The sequence below is a fragment of the Adiantum capillus-veneris genome, chromosome 17, assembly GCF_014529385.1.
Source record: "Adiantum capillus-veneris isolate H3 chromosome 17, ASM1452938v2, whole genome shotgun sequence".
In the NCBI taxonomy this organism is placed as follows: domain Eukaryota; kingdom Viridiplantae; phylum Streptophyta; class Polypodiopsida; order Polypodiales; family Pteridaceae; genus Adiantum; species Adiantum capillus-veneris.
Window position 1 is genome coordinate 123,816,225 of NC_140947.1, and position 21,900 is coordinate 123,838,124.

General features: G+C 44.9%; 1 protein-coding gene across 1 annotated transcript in view; it reads left to right on the forward strand.

The window, feature by feature from the left end:
• The first annotated feature begins 2,138 nt into the window (after window positions 1-2,138).
• LOC147438011 (peroxisome biogenesis protein 3-2-like) overlaps window positions 2,139-21,900 on the forward strand; it is a 66,742-nt gene continuing 46,980 nt past the window's right edge. The window contains exons 1-2 of the mRNA XM_086487390.1: window positions 2,139-2,293; window positions 2,370-2,473. Of these exons, the coding sequence (XP_086343516.1) occupies window positions 2,406-2,473 (68 nt within the window). The 5' untranslated portion in view covers window positions 2,139-2,293; window positions 2,370-2,405. The remainder of the gene's footprint in view (window positions 2,294-2,369; window positions 2,474-21,900) is intronic.

Genomic DNA, 21,900 nt, shown 5'->3' on the forward strand with positions numbered 1-21,900 from the left:
AAATCCATGTAGCCATGTTGGACCACTCATGTAGGAGCCTACCTAGTCACCACTTTGCTCGATCCACATGAGAGCCTCTTGCTTGTTGCCAATAGCCATGCTAGTAGAAGTGTCCAGGTCAGCCCACAAGTGGAGGCTTGCCTGTTCTACCCTCCTACAAAAATAGAGTGGCTGGGGTTATCTTTTGAAATCGGTGTCAAATCTATCGATGCCATTATTGTTGCATGGAATTTTAATGGTGGAATGGTGAGACCTATACACTCCATCGACTACCCATGGAAGCTTAAGCGGCACCTGGGGCTTGGAAGCTTCAGCAACTGCTCTCTCTCTCTCTCTCTCTCTCTTTCTCTCTCTCTCTACAACAGTGTGTGTGTGAGCTCGCAATGAAGGCGATCATCTTCCGAGGATGAGGAACCATTGATGGTGTGTGTGTTTTTCTCAAATGTAGAAAGAGTGTCAGGCTGAAGATGTAGCTATCAGGATGTATGGGTACATGCTACCCTCAGATGCATATATAGAATGGAGAGCTATCGTGTGTGTGGTACAATTGGTGAATATTCCGCTAAGCATACCCTCATTGAGTGGTAACTAATCGGGATTGTCAAAGAGCATCGACAAAAACAAAGTTGATGTGTGCTATCTCCATCTTCCGAGAGCAAGTAGCCATGGCCAGGATGCCCATGAACGAGCAAAAGAAAGAGAAGATGGAAGAAGCAAAAATAGTTGTACTGAAGAGGAAGAAAAGTTGGAAGCGCATTGAGAGGACAATTGAAAGATCATGGTTGGAAGCCCGTTCAGAGAATTTATCATGTGTAGAGCAACATGCCTCCGTGTTTTGGTGAATATGGCGCCAAGCATACCCTTATTGAGTGAAAACGGACCAGGATTGTCGAAGAGCATCGGCACAAACAAAGCTAATGTGTGCTATCTCCACCTTCTAAGAGCATGACCACCAAGCCCATGAATGAGCAAAAGAAAGAGAAGATGGAAGAAGCAAAAATAGCTACAGTGCAGAGGAAGGGGAGTTGGAAGCACATTGAGAGGGAAATTGAAAGATTGTGGTTGGAAGCGTGTTGAGAGAATCTATCACATGTAGAGCACCATGCCATTGTGTATTACACATTTGAGCACACTCTTCCTTATTCTTACACACAGACACACACATGCGTATCTGTCGCTATTGCAGTCTACTCATAGAATATCAATTTCTTGGAGGGTGGCCCTCTCTCTCTCTCTCTCTCTCTCCCCCCCCCCCCCCCCCCCCCCCCCCCCCCCCCCCCCCCCACCCTCTCTCCCTTTATTAGATTGCAAAGGTGGTCTTTTTTACTTTCCATTGTTGCTCTCAAGGGCAGGCCTCATAATTTTATCACTTGTTTTCATATCTTCTCAAAGGAAAGATGTTCAAGTCAAGATGCCAGACATGAGAGCGGGCTAGCTTAGTTGGAAGAGAGTTGGACTTGCATCACCAAGGTGGTGGGTTCTACCCCGACTAAGCGCCCTTGGGGTACCCGGGTACCCGGCTTGATGCACGGTGTTGGTGGAATAAAAATAGCTGACTTGTCAACACTTAAAAAAAAAAGAAGCTACTACAAGAGACCGCCACGAATGAGAGATTCCAAAAATGCATACTGACTCTCCATGCAAATAAAAAGTAGAAGATTTATTATGATAAGACCAACCAAGCATGACTAATTTTTCTTAGAGGGATCCCCCATAGGCCTGTTAGAGGTGCCTCTGGAAGGCCATCGGACATGCTAAAGCTCGCCCATGAGTCTAGCTGTAGCTTCGTCCTTTTTGCCTATTTTCATTGCGTCCCTCCCTTGCATCTTCGCTTGGGAGCGTTTCTAATCACCCCGATAGAGTTGAGAAATGCCTTTACATTGGCTGTTGCCATTACAATAGGGCTGAAAATGCTTAAGCTGTTGCTACCAACCAATGTGTAATCTATCGGGAGTAGGGCTACGAGATGCGCACATTACATTGAGAAGCTCTTTCTCTTGGCGAAGGGTCGTCCACTCTATGCGGGAGCGCTGTTTAGCTATTTCTATATGCCCTTTAGACTATATAGCTCTCTCTCCCTTTGGGCTGGCTGTAAGATCATAGAATCATAGAATACAACCAGCGCACGCAGAAAACAAGATTCGAAGTATTGTGAAAGGTTATTTATAACATACGGATTTGAAGTCGATTTCACGCCGACCATTGCAAAAGCTTTGCAATTACCGTTTGGCTATTGTGTGCGCTCATCTCAGCAGCCAGTCTTGATGGATCGCACTCTCATGAAGAACCAGAGGTATCTCTCTCGCTCCCCCCCCCCCCCCCCACCCCCCAACCAAAAGAGCGCTAGGACTGAGCCTCTTCTTGATCAGGTAGAGCATGATCATACTACGTCAGCGAAGAGAATTATGAACCATTTTTACTCTATAAATCGGCAAACCTGGAGCAAATTGGCAAATTGGCAAATTGGGACAAGGTTGGCTCTCCCTCTCCTCACTTCAGATTTCTGCATCTCCTTTTCTTACTCATTATGTAGCTAGGATAGACTTTCCCTTCTACAGATCTTGGGATGTGTGCCCACATACTTGAAAGGTGGGCTCATTACCTCTTGGCGAGATTTGATGCGCAGCCAAGGACCTGTCATTGATGGAACATGTAGCAGAGGGCAAGAGTGTCTCTCTCTCTCTCTCTCTCTCTCTCTCTCATATATATATGTGAGAGAGAGAGAGAGAGAGAGAGAGAGAGAGAGAGAGAGAGAGAGAGAGACAATTTGGTACCAAGAGTGCTCTTTGCAACGAGTACAACTATTTAAATATGCAATGAAATAAATTTCAACTATTCAATATACCCAATTTGAGCATTCTTCTTTTACTTGGTTGGCCTAAATTGTTTATGAGAAAGCAGGGAATTTCGTACAGGCTGCCATGTCAACAGTTCAGCGCAAATTTCGGGATGGTCTGACAACTGCCACGTCATCAGTGATTCACACAGAGGAAATTGTGTGTGTGTCTGGGAGTCCTGCTTTACTTTAATGTCTTTAGGTCACGTGGGCCCCTTCGGATGGGACATTGCAAGTTGGTAAAACTTCTTCTTCTTAGGGTTTAGGCCCCTCGGCCGAGATTGCAGGTTGGCTCTGTTCTTCAGTGGCTTGACACGTCAGCAGTTTGTGACACCATCGTCATGCAGGCTTCTTGGCGGAGCAATGGCACTGGGTTCTAAAAACTGTGGTTCAATGGCACTTGGTTCTAAAAGTTGTGGTTCGATGGCACGAAGGTGTCGGAGCATTCCAACATTGTCACCACTTTGCAAGGTTTCGGGCACCCATTTCAATTCTGCGTGGGGCTTTATGCCAATGGCTGGTATGATGACGACAACATAAAGGGCTCCTAGGGCTCTTGCTAGGTGCGGTTCGGCCAGATTGAATCTCGTCCACCTTACTTATCAACCCTTATCCAGGCGAGTGGTGACGAAGTGTTAGCAGAGTTCATCATCTACCTTACCCAGAAGAGTGAGAAGCAGGTGATCTAGACTCTCTCTCTCTCTCTCACACACACACACACACACACACACACACACACACACGGGCACACAGAGATAGTGGTCTTCCTCTTAGTCTTCATTTCATGAGGCTTGATGTTGCTTCTTGGAGTCGTATAGGCCGCATGAGAAGCAATAACAACAAAGGAAATCACACACATACACACGTACATGGGCACACAGAGATATTGGTCTTCCGCTTAGTCTTCATTTCACGAGGCTTGACGCTGCTTCTTGGGGTAGTCGTACAGGCCGCATGAGAAGCAATAACAACAAAGGAAATCTATCTTCGTTGTCATAGACAAAAATATTCACATTAATTAGTTCACAACCAAGAGATGACACTTCAGCCTACATTGATGTGACCCTCATAGCAAGCTAGCCATAACGGCAACGAGGCTGATGAAGAGAAGCATGAAGCAACTAAGAAGTCTCTATGCTGGAAGTTGTAGTTATTTTGAGTATAAGAAAACCACGAAGTCCTATTCAAAAGGCCTTTTTGGGCAATAAGGTCTCCAAATGTGGCCATTTGGCTAATCTTGACCATTGTCTCCCAATCAGATCGGATGGCGTAAGTGGCAGATCAGTCTTTCTTGGGCTTTTTGTCCCAAGTAATAGACGGAGAATCGAAGATGTGCAAAAGGAACTTGAGCAAGTAGAAAGGAGAGGAAGACCACAAAAGCCGTGGTGATGGTAGACATGATAGAGAAAGTGAACACTATAGTTGACATGATGGCAAAAGTCGTAGAAGAGATGATGATGGTGATCATAGCGGACATTATCAACACGATGATGCAGACATTAGTCAACGTGAGATAAGGTATGAAAGATGAAGAGACCATGACAGAGAGGATGAATATAGATGTCACAAACTGCTGATGTGTCCAAAGCCCTGAAGAAGGGAGTCAACTTGCAGATGTCGGCCGAGGGGCCTAAACCCTAAGAAGAAGAAGTCCTACCAACTTATGGGGACCCCGTCCGATGGGGCCCCAAGAGACATCAAGGAATTAAAATAAAGCATGACCCACAAAGGCTTGTGACAAAACCTGATGACGTGGCAGCTGTACGACAGATTTTTGAAAATTGCGCTCGCATAATGACGTGGCAGGCTATACGGATTTCCGTGTTTTGCGTTGACTGATGATGTGGCAGGTTGTATGGATTTCCGCTGGCAGCTTTTTAGCATTGCTTTTGGACCAAAAGCTTTTGAGTTTGAAGGCTTTTCATGTAAAACTGCTTTTGGGGCCTAGGGCCTTTAAATATGAGGTTAGGGCTCATTCTCTGGCATGCTACCTGGAGAAGGTGCAGAGCGTGGAGTTCCGTCTTGTACTGTGTTGATGCAATATAAAGAAATACCGAAAGGGGCGCCAAGGTTTGGGGCCAATACTCTCTGGGGTGGAATTCCGCCACTTCGTAGCGCGTGTCGTCTCTCTCTCTCTCTCTCTCTCAGTTCAGTTGTTATTTAAGTGTTAAAAGTCTGTTCAGTCTCTTCTTTTCTATTGGCACGTGGTGCCCGTCTTGTGACAATGGTATCAGAGCATCAGGCGTGTGCTTTCTGAAAGCATACCGGTCCTACCAAAGAGCAGACAGAGCAAGATCGCACTTCCAAAGTTCATTGGAAATTTTAGCTTCGTGCTCCGACCCTGGACTTACTAGCCACTCCCACTTTTACTACATCGCGCATCGGGTGCACTCCCATCTTCACCGCTCATGTCTTACAGGGCATAAGCCATTAAGATCACTTGCAAAAGAAGGATCCAAGATTTGCTTCGAGTCACTGTTTTTCTCAGAGGCAGTGCCATGCAGATGTTTTATAGCTACCAAGTAGCACACTCTAAGGACTTGGTAGGCTTTCAAGAAAATCTTTGTTCGAAGTTATATGGTTTTTGACATCTTCTTTCGGAGTGCAACTTCTGGCAGAGTGGGGTATGTTGAAATGCTTGCCATGGAAACCCTAGCAGATTATAACTTGAAATTTCTCGACATCTCTCAGTAAATGTCTCTTCACGAGCAGATGACCTTGGAGGTCCAGTGCGATTGCTATATTTGGACTACCATCGCCGCCAAAGAAACACTGTTTGTCCAAGAGTTGATGCGACTTTTTGAGCTCTATTGATGTCGAGATTGCTTTGTAAGTTTGAAATCTGTGTGAGAACTTGTTTGATGATCGTGTTTGGAATTTGTTTGAAATGGATGGTATCTGGTTTGAACCTATCTTGGTGCCGATTTGAATTGTCCGACTCTGGTTTAATACTGGTTTCAATGATTGGTGATATTACTCCCGGGTGGAGTAGTGAGAAATGATGTTTGAGAATGCTTGTTCATACTCATGGCCCGGACCCTTGTGGTTATTTGCGGGGGGAGTATTGAATGATTGAAAAGTGTTGTTTGTACTCATGGCCCGGACCTGTATGGTTATTTACGGGGGGAGTATTAAGAAGTCTGAGCAGTGGTTACTCTCAGCACCTCCAAATGATGCAGGCTGCGGTCTGGGAGCATTTGGTTGTAAAAGGCCTCTATATCTCATGACCCGGACCTTTTTAGGTTATTTGCGGGAGGAGTGATGAGGGAGTCGTTGAACAGCTCATGGCCCGGACCTAGATGGTTATTTGGGGGGGAGCGTTCATCGGCGGCTTTATGTTTCTATGTCTTGTAACATGCTGTCACAAACTGTGACGTGGCTGCCTAGTGTTGAATGATGACGCGGCTGTCCAGTGCTGCAGGAAACCCTAATTGCAGGAAACCCTAACTGCTGACGTGGTAGTGTGTACGGCATGACACGTGGCAGCAGTACGGACGTCCGTGACTTGCGGCGTGAATTGCGGCAGCAGTGCTGACGTGGCTGAGTGCTGTACTGTAGCTTTTTGGCAGCTTTTGGTCATTGCTTTTTCTACGCAATGCAGGCCAGAGAGAGGGAGAAGTTCTTGCTTTATTTTAATAAAGCATAGGAGAAAGAGAGAAAAAGAGCTTTTGCTTTATTTTGATTTTTTAGCTTTTAAAAGAAGCTTTTGGGGCTCTGCTTTTGGCATCCCTTGTACTCTTTAAATAAGCTGGCAGGGGTCTCACCACTCAGAGCATCTGGACGCAGAGTCTGAGTGTGAGCGCTTGCCCGCACTCTTGTACTTTGAACTCAGATTAATACAAAAAGAAATACCAAGAGGGGTGCCAGTCTTTGGGGCCAATATCTCTAGGCACAGAACTCCGCCGGGCCAGTGTCGAATAAATTGTGAACTGTGAACTGTTTTGAAGTGGTTATTTGGGTGCTGTTGTGGTAGACTCTTGACTTGGAGTGTCCAAGTCTGTTACAGTGGTATCAGAGCACGGCTGAGTTCTCTTCTACGGGAAATCTGATCCCTAATTTTTTTCCGCGGCACCTATGGCTTCTGACAAAGATCAATCGACTCCCTCGGCATCCGAAGATGCGGGAAGGGATCACAACGAAGATTCAGGCAAGGAGTATGGCCCCCCTCGGCCTACTCGGGCGGAGCGTCGAGGGATGGAGCGGAGCGTCAACGATTGATCAGTGACGCAACAAAGATGATGCTTAATTTTGCCAAGGACTCGAAAATGGCGAAATATATGAGCAAGACCTCTTTGGAGGAAGAAAACCACACCGCCACCCCCAAAACCCGCTCTCAAGAAACCTCCTGCTCCCAAGAAGTAATTAGAAGAGGTGGTTGATGCACGAATTGCTCAGCTTTTTGACGCACACAACAAAGCTGAAAAGCACGGCAAAAAGCAAAAGAAAGGCACTGACTTCCCGGGTTATTTGGGTCGTCACTCGACATTTGAAAAGGCAAAGAAATAGAAGAAGCGTGTTTGATTTGAAGGAGTACCCAGTTCTTCTTCTTCTTCTTCTTCTAGTTCTTCTAGCTCATCTGACTCGAGTGAAGAAGACCGAAAAGGCAAAAAGCGAAGCAAAAAGCAATGCTTTGGAAAGGGCAAGAAAAAGGCAAAGAAGGAAAGGGCAAGAAAAAGACAAAGAAGTCTAAATCTCTCCCCGTCATTGACAGCTCTACAGAGGACTCGTTTACAGACAGTTCGGACTTTGATGACAACTTTTATGCAAAGAAGAAGAATTTTACAAAGCCAACTAGTATGACTTTCTGGAAGACAAAAGCAAGAAAGTCAGAGAGTTTAAGGAAGGTGGACAGTCAATTAAATTTGACACGTTTTCTGGTTATAGAGATGCTTCGAAGGCTTTGTCTTTTGTACAGCAGTTTGACATTGCTTTCACAAGAGGGCGTTACTCAGAACACTCTAAGATTCGGAGAGCTGCCTTTAACTTTAGGGGGAATTCTCGAACTTGGTGGTCCATGCTTCTATTAAACAAGACTGCGCCAGTTAAATGGCTGAAATTCAAGAGGCTTTTTATTTTCTTCTTGGCTGACTCGAGAGTATGAACGTGATATATGAACTGCTTGGAACCATTTAAGGATGACCAAGAAAGATACAGTGGACGCTTATTGCGAGAGATTCTGGAGCTCTTTTCTGCTCGCCTCTTCGTTTAAGAAGATCTCGTTCAAGGAGCTTGGGTCTACCTATAGAGATCCGAGATCATTGCTTAGAACAAAAGTCAGCTTCCATTCAGGAGTTGATGAGTCATGCGAAACGGGGTTTTGCCATTCACTTTGGTAGTCTGACTTACCCCACAGATGAGATCATGACACAAAGAGTCGAACAGACTTTGAAAAATGAAAGTAGAAAGAGAAAGAGCAATCCAAAACAAAAAAATAAGGATGCACGACCCAAGCTTACTCCTCAACAGAAGGCTCTCTACTTCAAGGAGGGGAAGTGCTTTGAATGCGGGGAAACTGGGCATATCTCCGCGAAGTGCCCTAACAAGGCACCGAATGAACAGGATGAAGAAAGGCCAGAAAGTTCCAAAGCAGTTGAGAAACGTGGCAGAAAAGGCAGATAAAAAGCAGAACTGGTACCACATTGCGTGGGGCCTAAACCGAATCAAATGAATGAAAGTACAAACTTTGCCGCTTTTGGGGCAAAGTGAAAGATCAGGAAGCTCTTTTGAAGGAGCCAAGGCCAACTTCTTTTCACTGGGAATTGGCGGCTCGATTTGGAATTACGCCCAATAGGTTGAGGCCACAGGCGGAGGTAGTTCGAGTGGCACCCGGACGGGATGTTGCCATTACACCGAGCATTGGCAAACTTCGTTTGCAATGACAGGGGTGTTTAGGGCACGAGGAGTTTTACGTATTTGCCTTGGAAGGTTGTGACGTTCTACTTGAAATCCCTTGGTACCACAACAACAATGCCGTGGTTGACTACTGGGCCGAGAAAGTGACTTTGACAAATGAAGGGCTCAGAGATTGTACTTGATGAACTTCAGTTTCTTTACTCACTTTTTTTTGGGAGAGAACTAAAGGATGGATGAATGTCGAATATGTTTTGACCTGAACAAAAGAATGCCAATATTTTCTCCACACTCATGCCGATTGCTTTTCAAAGGGCTTGCCAGGCGAGTTACCATTCGCTCGTCCTGAAGATCATACTATTGATTTGATACTAGGAAGTACACCACCGAACCGGCCACCTTACCGTGTGAGCCGAGCCCAGAACGAAGAGATTATGAACCAAGTGAAAGACCTCTTGGAAAAAGGGTCTTGTCCAGCCTAGTACTTCACCGTATTGCTCTCCTGTGTTGTTGGTTTTGAAAAAAAAACAGACGGATCTTGGAGAATGTGCATCGATTATAGAGCTCTCAACAAAATCACCATCAAGAACAGATTTCCGATTCCTAGGATCGATGATATACTCGACAGATTACAGAGATCCTCGTGTTTTAGCAGGATTGATTTGAAGAGTGGATATCATCAGATCCGAATCGCGTCGGGAGACGTCTACAAGACAGCCTTTCGGACGACTTTTGGGTTATTTGAGTTTTTGGTGATGCCTTTTGGCTTAACCAATGCTCTTGCGACATTTAACCGGATGATGGACATGATTTTTCGAGAGTAAGGCTATTTGTTGGCACTTTCTTTGACGATATTATTGTTTTCTCCGAGAATGAGGCAGAACATAGAGATCATCTGCTTCAGGTCTTTCAGGCATCACGCGATCACAAGTTAGTGATTATTGCGAAGAACAATGAATTTTCCTACCAAAGTTACACTTTTTGGGACACATTGTGTCAGCAGCAGGAGTGCTGATAGATCCGGCCAAGATAGAGACTATTCATTATTGGCCAGATTTGCAGGATGTCCATGAAATTTGAAACTTCTTGGGATTGTGTTCGTACTATAGGCAGTTCATTCGAAAGTTTGCAGAGGTTGCTTCCCCTTTGCATATCTTGACACAGAAAGGAGTCCTTTTCTCGCGGGGACCCACAGAAGTGACTGCCTTTCAGGAATTGAAACATAATTTGACTACAGGACCGGTTTTTGACTTTGCCAGATTTGCAGAAGTCGTTTGAAGTATATTGTGATACTTGTGGTCGTAGTCTGGATGCGGTCTTAATACAAGAAGGCCAAATGTCATTGCCTATGAGAGCCGATTGTTTTTAAGGCCGGAATGGACAGTACAGATATGTGAGAAAGAGCTTTTGGCGGCTATCCATGCTCTTATTCAGTGGCGACATTACCTACTCGGAGCCAATTTTACGGTTTCACAGATGATTTGAGTTTACGCTACTTCTTGTCACTGAAGCAGCTATCGGAAAAAGCAGATGCAGTGGGCAAACATCTTGTCACGGTTTACTTCCGGATTGTCCATGTGCAGGGACAAAAGAAATTGGTGGCAAACACTTTGTCCCGAAAGCCGTTGGTTCTGGCTATTTCCACGATCCATCATAGGAACTTCGAGGATATGGTCGATCAGTACGCCACAGAACAATATATTCAGTTGAATACAGAAAGGGGAGAGACTCTTCCATTCGGGATGGCTACTTGATGAAGAAAACCATGTTGTGCGTTACACAGCCGTTGAGGGAAAAGGTTCTAACCGAATGCCACTGTTCGTCTTTTACGAGTCACCGCGGCATTGCCACCACCTTGAAAGGATATGGACGAGTTTGTGCGCAGTTGCTTGGTATTCTAGAAGGTCAAATTTGGCAGGCATAAAGCACAGGGATTGTTACAGCCTTTTACCCATACCCGCCTTGGGAAAGTATTGCAATGGATTGTATCTCCCGAGAACACGTGGGCACGATTGTTTATTGCCCAGGTCTTCAGATTACATGGCATGCCTAAGACGATTGTCTCCGACAAGGACCCCAAGTTCACGAGTTTGTTTCGGACGGCTATTTGGAAGAATATAGGCACGCGGTTGCAGTTCTCGTCATCGTTCCACCCGCAGACTGACGGGCAATCAAAAATTGCTAATTCAGTGGTACTGGATTAGTTGAAGTCTTCTTGGTTGGATCAGAAGACTACTTGGGAAAGGTTTTTACCTTTGGTGGAATATGCTTACAGAAACACGCTTAACTCTTTGATGGGGAAGATGCCATTTGAGGTTTTTGAATTTGCTACGAAGGTTCTATCCTTCCTTAGCGCGAAAGATACGATTTTTCTTTGAAGCCGACCAGTTCACGAGGGACTTGGTCCGGAAGGCTTTGCAGAAATTTCAGGAAAGACAGAAAAAGGCAGCAGATCACCGTTGTCACGATTTGAAATTGAAGGAGAAGGATTGGGTCCCGAGAAAGATAAAAAAAGGGAAAGGAGCGGCTTCTTTGAAAGCTAAGCATGAGATAGTGTGGACCTTTCCAGATTTTCCGAAAAGATAAATGATATCTCCTTTGGACTGAAGCTACTAGAATACTTGGAGGATTCACAATGTTTTTTATGTGAGTCTCTTAAAGCCCTTTGAAGGCGGTGTGCTCGATGATGGGAAGCTAGATATGCAACCCAAATTGAACGAAAATGAGCAGATACTCGTTCTTGAACAGAAATTGGCACAGAAAGAAAGAAGGTAAAGCGAACTGACGGTTATTGGTTAAATTCAAGACCTGCTTCGCAATGGATGCAAAGCGAATTGAGGAGGAAGACCTAGCAGATATTCCTCGGAATGTGTAAAGCTTTTGGTTTAGCATAGTCTATTCCAAATGGAACCCAGAATTCAGCTTGGCCGGAGATCTGGTGCAGTGGGTTTGCACAAGAGGGGAGTTACTCCGCTCCTTTGTCAACATATGCCTCGATTTTTAGAATACTAGAGTCACTGATGTCTCTTTGAGCTTTAGGGATACTAAGAGTTGACAGTATTCTGTTGTAGGACTTTATGAAATGGAATTCCTGAGTATAAAACTGATTTGTTCTTGACTTGTTTTTAAGTGCAGGAACTGATAGACGAAATGACTGCAGCATTTTGTTCTAAATGATCTCGAATAGACATGGTTGCAATAGGAGTTAGTCAATCGGGCATCTATGAGTTCCCGATTGGATCTAGATGCGATTGCTAACTACATTGCCGATAAATCATGGTCTAAGATCCGAGAAGATTGAATGTCATGATATGTGACTGTTGATTGGTACGTGTGCTAGATGTGTGTTCCTAGTACGTAGGTACTAACAGTCAGCGTCTGCTAAGACGGTTTATGGCCTTTGTCTGTTTTGCAGGCGTAACCGAGGGCGATTACAATGCTTTTAAGGGGGGGGTATGTCACAAACTGTGACGTGGCTGCCCAGTGCTGAATGATGACGTGGCTGTCCAGTGCTGCAAGAAACCCTAACTACTGACGTGGCAGTGTGTACGGAATGACACGTGGCAGTAGTATGGACGTCCGTGATTTGCGGCGTGAATTGCGGCAGCAGTGCAACTTGGCTGAGCGCTGTACGACAGCTTTTTGGCAGCTTTTGGTCCTTGCTTTTTCTACGCAATGCAGGCCAGAGAGGGAGAAGTTCTTGCTTTATTTTAATTAAGCATAGGAGAAAGAGAGAAAAAGAGCTTTTGCTTTATTTTGATTTTTTAGCTTTTAAAAGAAGCTTTTGGGGCTCTGTTTTTGGCATCCCTCGTACTCTTTTACTAAGCTGGCAGGGGTCTCACCACTTAGAGCATCTGGACGCAGAGTTTGAGTGTGAGCACCTGCCCGCACTCTTGTACTTTGAACTCAGATTTAGACAAAAAGAAATACCGAAAGGGGCGCTAGTCTTTGGGGCCAATATCTCTAGGCACGGAACTCCGTCGGGCCAATGTCAAATAAATTGTGAATTGTGAACTGTTTTGGAGTGGTTATTTGGGTGCTGTTGTGCAGATTCTTGACTTGGAGTGTCCAAGTCTATTACACATGCATATGTGAGCATTTGTGTGGCATTGTGATGTGCCAATCACTGAAAATTGCTAATTGGATGAGATTGCCTTGGTATGTAATTTTAGTGCATCAAGACACCCGTGGAAGATCAGTACGGTCTTGGAGTGATGGCTAATTTTACTACGCCAGAATATCAGAGTTCCGATCTCGACGAAAGGAGAAGTAACTCCTTGATCAAAAGAGCCGAAAGGAGAAGCTAACTCCTTAACGAAAAGAGCAAACTGATTGTCCCTCGGAAATTTTTGAGCTAACTTGAGTTGTTTTGGAGATATGTTGTAATCCTGGACGATTGCTCTCTTTCAAGAAGGGGAGATGTCACAAACTGCTGACGTGTCAAAGCCCTGTAGAAGGGAGTCAACTTGCAGATGTCGGCCGAGGGGCCTAAACCCTAAGAAGAACACGTAACAGAAGAAGAAGTCCTACCAACTTATGGGGACCCCGTCCGATGGGGCCCCAAGAGACATCAAGAAATTAAAATAAAGCAGGACCCACAAAGGCTTGCGACAAAACGTGATGACGTGGCAGCTATACGACAAATTTTTGAAAATTGCGTTGGCATGATGACGTGGCATGCTGTACGGATTTCCACGTTTGCGTTGATTGATGATGTGGCAGGCTGTACGGATTTCCGTGATTTACGTTGGCAGTTTTTTAGCATTGTTTTTGGACCAAAACCTTTTGAGTTTGAAGACTTTTCATGTAAAACTGCTTTTGGGGCCTAGGGACTTTAAATATGAGGTTAGGGCTCATTCTCTGGCATGCTTCCTGGAGAAGACGCAGAGTCTGGAGTACCAGCTTCTACTGTGTTGATGCAATATAAAGAAACACCGAAAGGGGCACCAAGGTTTGGGGCCAATACTCTCTGGGGTGGAATTCCGCCACTCCGTGTCGCATGTCGTCTCTCTCTCTCTCTCTCTCTCTCTCAGTTCAGTTGTTATTTAAGTGCTAAAAGTCTATTCAGTCTACTCTTTTCTATTGGCACGTGGTGCCCGTCTTGTGACAATAGAAGGGATTGTAGCCATAGGGATGGTGATTGAAGGACTCCTAGAGACCCCTCCGTGGATGCTGACTCAGGCCATGGCTTGACGTTCAACAAAGAAAATGTTGTTGAGACGAGAGTCTAGTGACAATCAAATCCCACCACTGCGAGTCATGGCCACTAGCTTTGACAAAATCTAACTCCTTTGTGATCTCCTTTGTGTGTATTTACTAATCATGATCTCTTGCTCCTTGCGCCAGAGAAGACTTATTCACATACATGACTGTAAGAGACTTGGACACTCCAGTCAAGAATCAATCACGATCGCACCAAATAACCACTTCAAAACAATTCACAGATCACAATAGATTTGCATTGGCCCGGCGGAGTTCCGTGCCTAGAGATATTGGCCCCAAAGACTGGCGCCCCTTTCAATATTTCTTTATGTAGTAATCAATGATCAAAGTACAAGAGAGCAGTCAGGGTTTCACTCTTAGACTCTACGTCCAGATGCTCTCCAGAGTGAGCCCTAAACCGCTTATTTGAAGATTACAAGGGATGCCCAAAAGCAGAGCCCCAAAAGCTTTCAGAACAAATTCTCTCTCTCTCTCTCTCTTAGAGAGTAAAAATAAAGCAAATCAATTTTTCTCTCTCCTCTTGTCCATGCGTAGAGAAAAGCAACCCAATTTGCGTCGCTTGCTGGCCTTTTTTTCCGCGCCACAATTCCCGGAATCGGCACTACTTGCCACGTGGCATTTTAGCCGCCTGTTTTAGGGGTTTCAACCACATTAGGGTTTCAGCCAGCAGTTAGGGTGAGGGTTTCCAGAAATGAGGGTTTTTGCAGATTAGGGTTTCTGCTCTCGATAGCCACGTCATCACTTTGTGACATACCCCCCTCTTGAAAGCATTGTAATCGCCCTCGATTACGCCTGCAAAACATACAGAGGCCATAAACCGTCCTAGCAAACATTGACTATTAGTCCCTACGTACTAGGAACACACATCTAGCACATTTACTAAATCGACAGTCACATCACAGAACATCACAGGACATTCAACATTCATTCGGATCTTAGACCATGATTTATCGGCAATGTAGCTAGCAATCGCATCTAGATCCAATCGGGACCTCATCGATGTCCGATTGACTAACCCCTATTGCAACCATGTCTATTCGAGATCAATCAAACCAAAATGCTGCAGTCATCTCGTCTATCAGTTCCTGCACTTAAGAGAAGTCAAGAACAAAATCAGTATCTTAATCAAGAATTCCATTTCATAAAGTCATATAGCAGAATACTGTCAGCTTTCAGTATCCCTGAAGCTCAAAGAGACATCAGTGACTCTAGTATCTAAATCAAGGCATCTGTTGACAAAGGAGCGGAGTGACTCCCCTCTTGTGCATCCCAGTGCACCAGATCTCCGGCCAAGCTGAATTCTGGGTTCCGTTTGGAGTAAACTATGCTAAACCAAAAGCATCGAGGTAAAGTTTCACAATCTGAGGAGTATCTCCTAGGTCCTCCTCCTCCATCCACTTTGCATCCAATGCAGGATAGTTCTTGAACTTAACCAAGAACCGCCTTCGGACTTTACCTTTATTCTTCGTTTCCTTATGTGCCAAAATCTGTTCACGAACAAGGATCTCCTCGTTTTCTTCCACTTCGGGTTGCTCATCAGGCTTCCCATCATCAGGCACATCACCCTTAAAAGGTTTCAAGAGACTCACATGAAATGCATTGTGAATCCTCCAAGTATCTAGCAGTTTCAATCGGAAGGAGACATCATTTATCTTTTCAGTGATCTGGAAAGGTCCGTAGTATCGCATACTAAGCTTTGGAAAAAGCCTCTCCTTTCCCTTTTTCTTTCTTAGGCGTGCCTTCTCAAAACGTAAGAGCACCCAATCATCCTCCTTCAATTTCAAGTCGCGATGATGGCGATCCGCTGCCTTTTTCTGTCGTTCTTGAGACTTCTGCAAAGTCTCGCGAACCTTGGCAAAAGCCGTATCTAAGTCTTGCGTATATTCATCCGCTTCAAAAATCTTATCTTTTGTGCTTAGGAAGGGTGGCACCTTCACAGCACCTTCAACAATCTGAAATGGCGCCTTCCCCGTCGAAGAGTGTATCGTGTTATTGTAGGCAAATTCCTCCAAAGGTAGGTACTTTTCCCATTCAGTCTTCTGATCTAAGATATAAGACTTCAATAAATCTAGAATCATTGAATTTGCAATCTCAGATTGCCCATCAGTCTGCGGGTGGAACGATGACGAGAATTCCAACCGCGTGCCAATGTTCTCCCAAATTGCCTTCCAAAACAAACTCGTAAATCTGGGGTCTCTGTCGGAGACAATCGTCTCAGGCATGATATGTAATCTGAAGATCTGGGCCACAAACAGTCTCGCTAAGTGATCCGGCTTGACTGTTTTCTTCATTGGAATGAAATGAGCCTGTTTGCGAAATCTGTGAATTGGAATGAAATGAGCTTGTTTGCTAAATCTGTCAATAACAGTCCAAATACCATCGTGACGACTCTGTGTGCTCGGGAGATCAAAAATGAAATCCATTGCAATACTTTTCCAGGGGCGGGTGGGTATGGGTAAAGGCTGTAACAATCCCTGTGCCTTAAGGCTGTCAAACTTGACCTTCTGGCATACTAAGCAATTGCGCATAAACTCTTCCACATCCTTTTTGAGTCTCAGCCAAAAGAAGTATCTCTCTACCCCTTTCGTGGTGGTAGCAATGCCGCTGTGACCCGTAAAAGGTGGACACTGGCATTCAGTCATAACCTTTTCCCTCAACGGCTGTGTAACGCACAACATGGTTTTTCTCATCAAGTAGCCTTCCCCAAATGGAGTATCCTGCTACTGTGTCCCCAGCCCGTATCCGTGTCTGCAAAATCTGTATTTGTGGCATATTGGTCAACCATATCCTCGAAGCTCCTATGATGTATCGCGGAAATAGCTAGAACCAACGGCTTTCGAGACAAAGCATCTGCCACCACATTCTTGTGTCCATGCACATGGACAATATGGAAGTGAAACTGTGACAAGATGTTCACCCACCTCATCTGCTTTTCCGAAAGTTGCTTCTGTGACAAGAAGTAGCGCTTACTCTGATAGTCTGTAAAGACAGTAAAATCTGCTCCAAGTAGGTAATGCCGCCACTGAGTAAGAGCATGGATAACCGCCAAAAGCTCTTTCTCATAAATCTGTGTTGTCATCTCCGGCCTTGAGAACAATCGGCTCTCGTAAGCAATGACACGGCCTTCTTGCATTAAGACCGCACCCAGACCACGACCACAAGCATCACACTATACTTCAAATGACTTCTGCAAGTCCGGCAAAGTCAAAACTGGTCCCGTAGTCAATTTCTCTTTCAATGTCTGAAAGGCAGTCACCTCTGTGGATCCCCACGAGAAAGGGACTCCTTTGTGTGTCAAGATATGCAAAGGGGAAGCAACCTCTGCAAACTTTCGAATGAACCGCCTGTAGTACGAACACAGTCCCAAGAAGCTTCTAACTTCATGGACATTCTTCAAATAGGGCCAATCACGTATCGTCTCTATCTTGGCCGGATCCATTTGCACTCCTGTTGCTGCTGAGACAATGTGTCCCCAAAAGTGTATCTCTGGTAGGAAAAATTCACTTTTCTTTGCATTAATCACTAACTTGTGATCTCGTAATGCCTGAAAGACCTGAAGCAGATGATCTCTGTGTTCTGCCTCATTCTTGGAGAAAATAATGATGTCGTCAAAGAAAGTGCCAACAAATAGCCTGTACTCTCGAAAAATCCTGTCCATCATCCGGTTAAATGTCGCAGGAGCATTGGTTAAGCCAAAAGGCATCATCAAAAACTCAAATAACCCAAAAGTAGTCCGAAAAGCTGTCTTGTAGACATCTCCCGGCGCGATTCGGATCTGATGATATCCACTCTTCAGGTCAATCCTGCTAAAGCACGAGGATCCCTGTCACCTGTCGAGTATATCATCGATCCTAGGAATCGGAAATTTGTTCTTGATGGTGATTTTGTTGAGAGCTCTATAATCAATGTACATTCTCCAAGATCCGTCTTTCTTCAAAACCAACAACACTGGAGAGCAATACGGTGAAGTACTAGGCTGGACAAGACCCTTTTCCAAGAGGTCTTTCACTTGGTTCATTATCTCTTCATTCTGTGCTCGGCTCACACGGTAAGGTGGCCTGTTCGGTGGTGTTACGGTGTGCTTCCAGGTATCAGATCAATGGTATGATCTTCAGGACGAGCAGATGGTAACTCGCCTGGTAGGCCTTCTGAGAAGCAATCGGCATGAGAGTGGAGGAAATCTTGGCGCTCTTCATCAAGTTTAGACATATTTGTCCTATCCTTATCGCTCAATTCTTTCATAAAGATCGAGTAAACAAACAGACTGGATTTCATTAATTTTGAAATGGCCGAAGCCGATACAATAGGGACAGACTGGCCCTTCAGTTTATTATCAAGTACAATGGTTGTGCCCTTCTCTGTAGTCAAAGTTGCTTTGCTCGCCTGATAATCGACCACGGCGTTGTTCTTGTGGTACCAGGGAATCCCTAAGAGAACATCACAACCCTCCAAAGGCATTATGAAGAAGTCCTCATGCGCCCCAAATACCCCTGACAATGCAACCGAAGTTTGCCAATGAGAGGTGTAATGGCTACGTCCCTGTCGGGTGTCGCTAGAACTGCCTCCGCAAGTGGTCCCATCCGATCGGGAGTGATCTTGAGCCGCGTCGCCAATTCCGGTGAAATGAAGTTGCCCTTGGCTCCTCCATCAAAGAAGATGAGGGCCTCTTGATCTTTCACTTTACCCCAAGCTCGACAAAGTTCTGTACTCTCGTCCATGGTGTTGGGATTGGTACCCACACAGTCTAGAACCAGTCCTGTTTTCATCTTGCCTTTTCGTCCACGTTCCTCAGCTGCTCTCGCACTCTCAGGTCTGTCGTCGTCCTTATCATTATGTTCTTTCTGTGCCTTTTAGGGCACTTTGCGGAGATATATCCTTGTTCCCCGCATCCAAAGCACTTCCCCTCCTTGATGAAGCGAGCTCGCTCCTGAGGAGTAAGCTTGGGTCGTGCATCCTTTTTCTCTGGGTTGCTCTTTTTCTTTCTACTTTCATTCCCAGAAGTCTGTTCGGCTCGTTGTGTCATGGCCTCATCTGTGGGGTAGGTCAGACTGCTAGAGTGAATGGCAAAGCCCCGCTTCGCATGACTCATCAACTCCTGAATAGAAGCTGACTTCTATTCCAAGCAGTGATCTCGGATCTCTGTAGGTAGACCCAAGGTAAACCGCTCAATTTGTTCTCTGAACGAGATCTTCCTGAATGAAGAGGCGGGTAGACAAGAGCTCCAGAATCTCTCACAGTAAGCATTTATTGTATCTTTCTTGGTCATCCGAAGATGGTTCCAAGCAGCTCGTATATCGCGTTCATACTCTTGCGTCAACCAAGAAGAAATAAAAAGCTTCTTAAATTTCAGCCATTTAACTGGCGCCGTCTTGTTTAAAAGAAGCGTGGACCACCAAGTGCGAGCATTCCCCTTAAAGTAAGAGGCAGCTCTCCGAATCTTGGAGTGCTTTGAGTAGCGTCCTCTCGCGAAAGCGATGTCAAATTGCTGTATAAAAGACAAAGCCTTCGAAGCATCTGAGTATTCTAAAAAAGTGTCAAATTTGATCGACCTTCCACCTTCCTTAAACTCTCGGACTTTCTTGCTTTTATCTTCCAGAAAGTCATACTGGTTGGCTTTATAAAAATTCTTCTTGTTCACATAAAAGTTTCCGTCAACGGAGTCTGAACTGTCTGTAGACGAGTCCTCAGTAGAATTGTCAGTCACTGGGCGAGATTTAGACTTCTTTGCCTTTTTCTTTGCCCTTTTCGAAGCGTTGTTTCTTGCTTCGCTTTTTGCCTTTTCTGTCTTCTTCGCTGAAATCTGAAGAGCTAGAAGAACTGTCAGAAGAAGAAGAAGAAGAAGAAGAAGAACTGGGTACTCCTTCAAAGTGAACACGCTTCTTCTGTTTCTTTGCTTTGTCAAATGTCGACCGACGACCCAAATAACCCGGGAAGTCAGTGCCTTTCTTCTGCTTTTTGCCGTGCTTTTTGGATTTCTTTTGCGCGTCAAAAAGCTGAGCAATCCGTGCATCAACCACCTTTTCTAATTCCTTCTCTGAATATTTCTTGTGAGCAGAAGGTTTCTTGAGAGCGGGTTTCGGGAGTGGTGTTGTGGTTTTCTGCACTGCTCGTGCACTTCCTGTAAAGAAGTCTCGCTCATATATTTTGCAAATTTTGGGTCCTTCGCTAAATTGAGCATCATCTTTGTTGCGTCGCCCATCAACTGACGACGCTGCATCTCTCGTCGCTCCGCCTGAGTAGGCCGAGGCGGGCCATACTCTCTATCGGAATCTTCGTTGTGATCCCTGTCCGCATCTCCAGATGCAGAGGGAGTCGACTGATCCTTGTGTGAAGCCATAGGTGCCACGGAAAAAAAATTGGGGATCGGATTTCCCGTAGAAGAGAAATCGGCCGTGCTCTGATACCACTGTAGCAGACTTGGATACTCCAAGTCAAGAATCAATCACGACAGCACCAAATAACCACTTCAAAACAATTCACAGATCACAATAGATTTGCACTGGCCCGTCGGTGGAGTTCCATGCCTAGAGATATTGGCCCCAAAGACTGGCGCCCCTTTCGGTATTTCTTTATGTAATAATCAATGATCAAAGTACAAGAGAGCGGTTAGGGTTTCACTCTCAAACTCTACGTCCAAATGCTCTCCAGAGTGAGCCCTAAACCGCTTATTTAAAGATTACAAGGGATGCCCAAAAGCAAAGCCCCAAAATCTTTCAAAACAAAAGCAAAAATTCTCTCTCTCTCTCTCTCTCTCTCTCTCTCTCTCTCTCTCTCTCTCTCTCTCTCAGAGCAAAAATAAAGCAAATCAATTTTTCTCCCCCCCCCCCCCCCCCTTGCCCATGCGTAGAGAAAAGCAGCCCAATTTGTGTCGCTTGCTGGTCTTTTTTTCCGCCGTGAATCCCGCCGCAATTTCCGGAATCCGTATTGCTTGCCACGTGGCATTTCAGCCGCCTGTTTTAGGGTTTTCAGCCAGCAGTTAGGGTTAGGGTTTCCAGAAATTAGGGTTTCTGGCAGAAATTTAGGGTTTTCAGGAATTAGGGTTTCTGCTCTTGGTAGCCACGTCATCACTTTGTGACAATGACAAGCTTTGCAAATTGACAATGGGAGGATCTATAAATGGACATATAAAAGCCTCCGTCAATTAATCATAAAGGTTCATTTTTGTATCCAAATCTCCATGTCTATGTGTTTGCTTGGACTACACAACTAGATTATGGGGCAGGGCATTGCTTCCGTTTCTAATAATTTTTGGGGAGACACAGAACCGACTCTCCACCATACTTTTGTCTGGCACTTGTGTGTGAGGTGCACAATATAATGATTTGGTTTCACTCTTTGACTCATTGCATGCCTAAAAGTTTTACTATTCGCATTGTTTCCTTCTTCTTCTACCTTACATACCTGTGCGGGATGCATACTCGATTGTCAGGTCAGTTGTGCTCTACAATTTTTCGAGTTCTCCATTGCATTCCGTTTCTTCAATTCACGCTTGCATTCTTTAATTTGCTTGGGCGACACACTTTTCTCACTACTAGATGCTCTTTATCTGCTTTTAAATTACATATCTTTTAAATTGTTTGCTGGTCTTTACAATGCCTTCGACTGCAATGTATCCACTCAAAAGTATCTCCATCTTTTTAATAATTCAGATCTATCTACACTACAATCCATTATAGGTTCATAACATGTTCCTGAGACAAACTTCTTGTACGGAATGTGGGCTCTTCAGTGCACTGATTGCAAGATATGTGGAACAAGGGCAGTGCCATCAATAGATGCAAAGAGAGGGTGTCTCTTTGGATGAAATTACTTATGCTTTGGTCTTAAAGGCTATGCTTACGTCTTGATTGCATGTGGCATTCTGCAAGATGCTGACATGGGCAATTTTTTTTATGAGATTCCTAGTCAAGAGTTCTCAACAATGCTTTGCAGACTTTTACCATTTTTCACGCGTTAGCAAACTGAGAGGTTGCTCCTCTGCTCCACCGTGT